Below are 6,000 nucleotides of genomic sequence, written 5' to 3'. Positions count from 1 at the left end.
TTCTATGGGCACAAGCACTGTTCATGACCCCCCCCCCACCCTCCCCTGCCGACCCATGGGGCACCCCCCACAGTTTGGAAACCACTTGGAGTACAGTACCGTAGTAATTGTACTCTAAATGTAAGATTTAAAACTAAATGCTACAGTTTTATTGGGAATAAAGAGGATATTGCCTTAGTTTACACTTCTGTCTTTGTACATTTTGAAGTTCAAAACTCCCAATTAATTTGAAGTTCAGTCAGTTGGAAGTCAAAGGAGCAGAATCGTGTGCATGGTCAATCATCATTTATTTTATGCTAAAATGTACAGCATTTATAAGTGACTGCCAAAGGAGAAAAGTCATAAATACAAGACTGTCATTCTGTCCAATTGTTTGTGCACATAGCCAGGTCTCCCCCTGTGACTGTCCCTACCAGCCGTTCTGTACAGGTACAAAGGCTACAAAAGAGCAATATTAACAAAAACACAAGTACAAGTGGCTTTTTACATGCAATCTGTTAGCTTAGTTTGGTATATTTACATCCTCTCTTCTCCTACACTTTGTAAAATATAAATCCACCATTTTATCAAGATAGAAAACAAATCTACAGATGGAATGAAAATGTAACTTTTTTTTAAAGAAATTGTAAAATATCAACTTAGGACTAAATTTATATTTCTTTATTATTATTTTTATTTTTTTGTCAACACTTTTGGACATTGGTACACCTCTGAAATTTAAAAACAAAATCAGAGTGAGGGGTGCAATATGCTTATTTATCTTGCCAGAAGTCTCCTGTATTATAAAACAGAACGCTGCATCAAAGATATCTGTTAGAAAAGACTTCAGAATTATACATATATGGTAATAAAACCTCTCAACCGTACAGAACAACAGGATTAAAGAAGTTGACACATTTGTTTTTTTACAGTATTATTAGAATTAACAAAATATAGTTTCATCTTTCTCCCCGCTTTGTAAGCGAGGGGAACCTAACAAAAGGCCAACATGTCTTTAAAATGTCTTGCTATTAAGCACAACACTGTTACTAATGGAGACCGAAGACCGATGCATGCTAATTGTCACTTTACAAAATAACTACAATAATTTAAATATACAAAGGCATGAGTATAGTACAAACTAATTGTCAGCACTGTTAGACAGGTACACTGAACAGGTTCTAGGAATATCCACTTGTTTAAGTCTGTTTGTAGCAGGCACATTAGATGGCTTCGTTTTGAGGCTGCTACATAACTACACTCGCGCTCTCCCTCCAGGTGATGAAATCTCTCGCCCGTCTCCCCCCCGGCCCCCTACCCTGCCTGCCCTACGGACTGATCAGGGAAACTAATACTAATTAAATAAATGTTCATCTTTATGACGTAAGGCTTCCCCATCTGTTAGGAACAAAAATACTTTGACATAGATAGATAGTAGCTTTTTGTAGAAAGTTTGCTTGTTGATCAAACTTGCTGCATTCTTTCTAAGTGCTGGTTTTTAAGTAACTATGAACAAAATTACAACAAACAAACATTATCAACAACCAAAAGGCCAAATGTGTGCATCAGGGACTAATAGTAATAAGAATAATAATTAATAATGCACATTTGTGTGATTTAAACATCCAGTCAGATTGATTCAGTCTGTCGGTAGTTATCATTTCGTTAACTGTTATGTTAGTAACCGCGGGTTACCGTCTGACGAAAGGCCCTTTGAGTGTCTGCTTGGACATCGGTCCGGCGTTGGTCATGTATCCATGGTGACCAGCTGAAGAGAACCTCATGTTGCCGTGGGGCGGAGCCTGCATGGGCTGTTGGGGGTATGGTTGCGTTCCCATCATGCCCATCTGCATAGAGGCGTACTGGGACCCGGACGACTGGTTCATGTAGGCCGCAGCCATCTGTTGACTCGACATCTGGCTGCCAGGGTAACCACCGTTGACGCGGTAGCCATTCATGGCGTGGTTGATGGCGGCGGCAGTGGGCATGTTCACAGCGTGGTTGTAGGAGGCTGGCATTATGTTCATGCCCCTGGGCATGGCAGCAAGTGTCCGGGATGAGGGGGCCTGCATGGAGACTGTCTGGGGGGCCCCATGGACATGGCTGTACATCTGCTGCTGGTGGGCGGAGTGACCAGGGGCTGCTGACTTGGAGCGCATGGAGATGTGTGTGGGGCCCTTGTGTCCCCCGGAGGCCATCTGAGCCTGTAGAGTCCTCTGGGAGGGGGTGATGTTGGGGATACCCATGGCGTTGCGTTGTAGCATCATCTGAGGGGAGCTAAGGGGGTGGGAGGAGGGCGGAGGGGGTGTCATGGTGGCCTGTACTTGGACCTGGGAGGCCCCAGGGTGAGGAGTGACCCCGTGGGGGACATGGGGATGTGGGGACTGGGATAGAGACACCAGGCCAGAGTGCTGAGAGTGCGATGACAGGGAGGCACTGTTTGTATAGGATGTGATGGTGTGGGGGTGGGAGGCTGAGTGGGGTTGGGAGGCTGAGTGGAGGTGGGAGGCTGAGTGGGGGTGGGAGGCTGAGTGGAGGTGGGCGGCTGAGTGGGGTTGGGAGGCTGAGTGGGGGTGGGGGTGGGAGGCTGAGTGGGGGTGGGAGGCTGAGTGGAGGTGGGAGGCTGAGTGGAGGTGGGAGGCTGAGTGGAGGTGGGAGGCTGAGTGGAGGTGGGAGGCTGAGTGGAGGTGGGAGGCTGAGTGGAGGTGGGAGGCTGAGTGGGGGTGGGAGGCTGAGTGGGGGTGGGAGGCTGAGTGGAGGTGGGCGGCTGAGTGGGGGTGGGAGGCTGAGAGGGGATGGGAGGTTGAGTGGGGATGGGAGGTTGAGTGGGGATGGGGGTGGGGGGCTGAGTGGGGATGGGAGGCTGAATGAGGGTGGTTGAAAGGCAGCGAATGAGGGTGGTCGATCAGGGTGTTGGTCAACTGTTGTAGTTTGGCCAGGCTGAAGGTGGCCGAGGGCTGGGAGTAATGACCGCTGCTATAACCCTCCTGGTTCATCCTGTCATAGAAGCTGCTCAGGTTGGAGCTGCTTGAATCTGGGCTGTCAGCTAGCTGCATGGGCACTGTGAAGTTGGTGGGAATGACACACTGTGCCATGGTCTGCTGTTGACAGTGGCTGTGCTGGCTGGTGCCGTGTTGAGTGTGAAGGGTGTGTTGACCGTGCTGGCTGAGCTGATTGTGTCGTACACTATGTAGCTGGCTGTGTGCAGGGTGTGTGTATGGGTTGTGTTGCGTTAGCTGGCTGTGTTGATTGTGTGGCGCACCGTGAGGCAGACTGTGTGGAGTGATTGTGTGCCTAGTATGGCCATAGGGGTTGTGTGGGATTGTATGACTGTGACTGTGTTGGCTGTGACTGTGTTGGCTGTGACTGTGTTGGCTGTGACTGTGTTGGCTGTGACTCGGTGGTCTCTCCACCACTCCCACACAGCCCTGTGGTGACTTGACGTTGCAGTGCTGCGGGGAGCTCAGGTTATTCTGCTGAATCATACCACAGCTGCCAGGGTTGACGGCACAGCTGCTCTGCGCCAGGCCGCTAGGGGGGAGGGGCCCGTAGGAGCAGCTGTTCTGAGAGGGACCCCCGGCCCCGCCGCAGATGCTGCCCCCCAGAGTGGAGTCATAGGAGCTGGGGTTCTCGTAGTTCTCTGTGGTGCTCTCGATGGAGCCCAGGTCACTGAAGCCGCTGTCCACCACCTGCTGGGACGAGTGGTCTGACACTGACGGCACATCCATCATGGGGCTGGTTGCCATGTTGTGGAGGGAGGAGGGGACAGAGATGGAGGCGTGGTCTGGGCTAATCTGGGTGTAGCCTCCACTACTCTCCAGGGTGGACACAACCGGAACGCTGCCTCCACTACTCTCCAGGGTGGACACAACCGGAACGCTGCCTCCACTACTCTCCAGGGTGGACACAACCGGAACGCTGCCTCCACTACTCTCCAGGGTGGACACAACCAGAACGCTGCCTCCACTACTCTCCAGGGTGGACACAACCGGAACGCTGCCTCCACTACTCTCCAGGGTGGACACAACCGGAACGCTGCCTCCACTACTCTCCAGGGTGGACACAGCCAGAACGCTGCCTCCACTACTCTCCAGGGTGGACACAACCGGAACGCTGCCTCCACTACTCTCCAGGGTGGACACAACCGGAACGCTGCCTCCACTACTCTCCAGGGTGGACACAACCGGAACGCTGCCTCCACTACTCTCCAGGGTGGACACAACCGGACTGCTGACGGAGCGCACTGACTGGCTGGGGTGTGAGTGGGCCGAGGACAGGGGGCTGCTGTGGTCAGACTGGGGGCAGCATTCGTCCAGCGAAGTTAGGGTGTGAGGGGGACTCTGGGGGGTCACGTGGTGGGTGTAAGTCTGTAGGCTCCGGCATGCCTCCTGGGTCTCTCTCTCCACACAGTCCTGGTGGAACACACAGCTGACGCTATCTGTCTCTGGGTCGCGCTCCGTCTCCTGGGTGAGGCTCTGTACGGCCTGGGCTGTCTCCTGGTCCACATCAGGCTCAGGGTACACCGGGGGATCCATCTCATCTCTGTTCTCCTCTCTGTCTCTTAGTACGACAGCAGGACTCAGCGCTCCAAGCGTCTCTCTAGCGTTCTGTGTCTGCTGTGGCTGGTGAGGAGCCTTCTGACTGCTGCTCTCTGAGTCAACAGGGTGGTCGGAGACTACAGCTACTGCTGCTGCTGTTGTAGGCGCCTGTTCCTGGATATGTTTGCTTCTCTCTTCTCCGGTGTTGGCAGGCTGCTCGCACCGATAAGTCACGACTATGGACTCCTCCTTCTGACATTGTTCATAATCCTCACGGTTCAGATGGAGAAAAGCGGCTGGGATGTAGGACTGGGCTTTAGGAGGCTCTTCACGAGGTCCTGGCTCCAGCTGCTGCACGTCTACGTGTTGCTCTAGCTCTGCTGTCGACTCAATGTGACTTTCGTCTTCATCGTCTGCATCCAGGTGCGTGGCCTCTTCCTCCTCAGCCGATTGTTCAGTGCTGTGTTTCAGCTCTTTGGGTGGAGACAGAGAGGGGGATGGAGAGGCCCCGTGCTCCTTGTCCTGTGGGTCATCCTCTGGTGGCTCTGACACCTCCTGACTGTTGTCACGACTGGGGGAGCAGGCGGGGGAGCAGACGGGGGAGCAGATGGGGGAGCAGACGGGGGAGCTATCTCTAGAGGCTATAGGGGAGGCTACCAGAGAACAGGCCATGGGAGAAGTCACAGGAGACAACCCAGGGGAGTGCTCTTCCTCCATGGGACTTTGTGGCTCTGAAGGCTCCAGGGCTAGATTCTTGTCCATCTCCCGGCTGGCCAGGCCTCTGCCGGGCTCTAACCCTGCCTCCGTGATGGGAGAGGCCTGGTCCAGCTCCTCCTTTGGCTCTTCGGCCTGGATGTGGGGCTCCTCGGCCTCCAGCGGCGTCTCCGGGGGTGTGTACAGGTTCAGCTTGAATCCCATCTTCCTCTCCTTCTTCAGACGCCATTTTGGAGGCCCCCGTTTCACTCCTTTGGGCCAGCCCTTCTTGCGCTTTACTGCTCGAGGTCTGCCCGGTTTCTTCACTAGCACACCGGCCCCTAGAATGTAGAAAGAGAAAGCGTCATTAGTGCTGAGAAAATTGGTGTTGTGTGAATTATGTTCCCATTTTAAAATGTACACGGTCAGTATACACAGTAATGAAGCTTAAAAAAACAACATCTGAAAGATGTAGTTACCTTCGTTCCAGTGATTGTCTCTGTACATGTTTTTCTCTAGTCGTGGACGACCTCTGCGTCTCTTTACTGGTTTCCTAAGCAGCTCCTCCTCAGTCTCTCCCACCCTGCAGGTCCTCTCCAACAGGGGCCTCTCGTCCGACGAGTTGGCAAACGGTTCCTTCAGAACCTCCGTCGTCTCCGAGATGGTCTCAGTTGTCACACTGCTACTTATCCCTCTCCTCTCCTGACCTCTCTTCTTGAGGACCAGAGCTCTCTCATCTCTCTGGAACACACAGATCAAACGTCAAACACAACCTTTCCTGGACAAAGAT

General features: G+C 52.8%; 1 protein-coding gene across 1 annotated transcript in view; it reads right to left on the bottom strand.

Annotated features, from left to right (window-relative positions):
• Nucleotides 1-270: 270 nt before the first annotated feature.
• Nucleotides 271-6,000, bottom strand: part of LOC124040420 (histone acetyltransferase KAT6B-like) — a 108,921-nt gene continuing 103,191 nt past the window's right edge. The window contains exons 16-18 of the mRNA XM_046357591.1: nt 5,690-5,951; nt 2,857-5,551; nt 271-2,460 (exon numbers count right to left, since the gene is read on the bottom strand). Of these exons, the coding sequence (XP_046213547.1) occupies nt 1,671-2,460; nt 2,857-5,551; nt 5,690-5,951 (3,747 nt within the window). The 3' untranslated portion in view covers nt 271-1,670. The remainder of the gene's footprint in view (nt 2,461-2,856; nt 5,552-5,689; nt 5,952-6,000) is intronic.

Source organism: Oncorhynchus gorbuscha, linkage group LG07, assembly GCF_021184085.1.
Source record: "Oncorhynchus gorbuscha isolate QuinsamMale2020 ecotype Even-year linkage group LG07, OgorEven_v1.0, whole genome shotgun sequence".
Taxonomy (NCBI): domain Eukaryota; kingdom Metazoa; phylum Chordata; class Actinopteri; order Salmoniformes; family Salmonidae; genus Oncorhynchus; species Oncorhynchus gorbuscha.
This window is presented reverse-complemented; position numbering and strand designations above follow the sequence as displayed.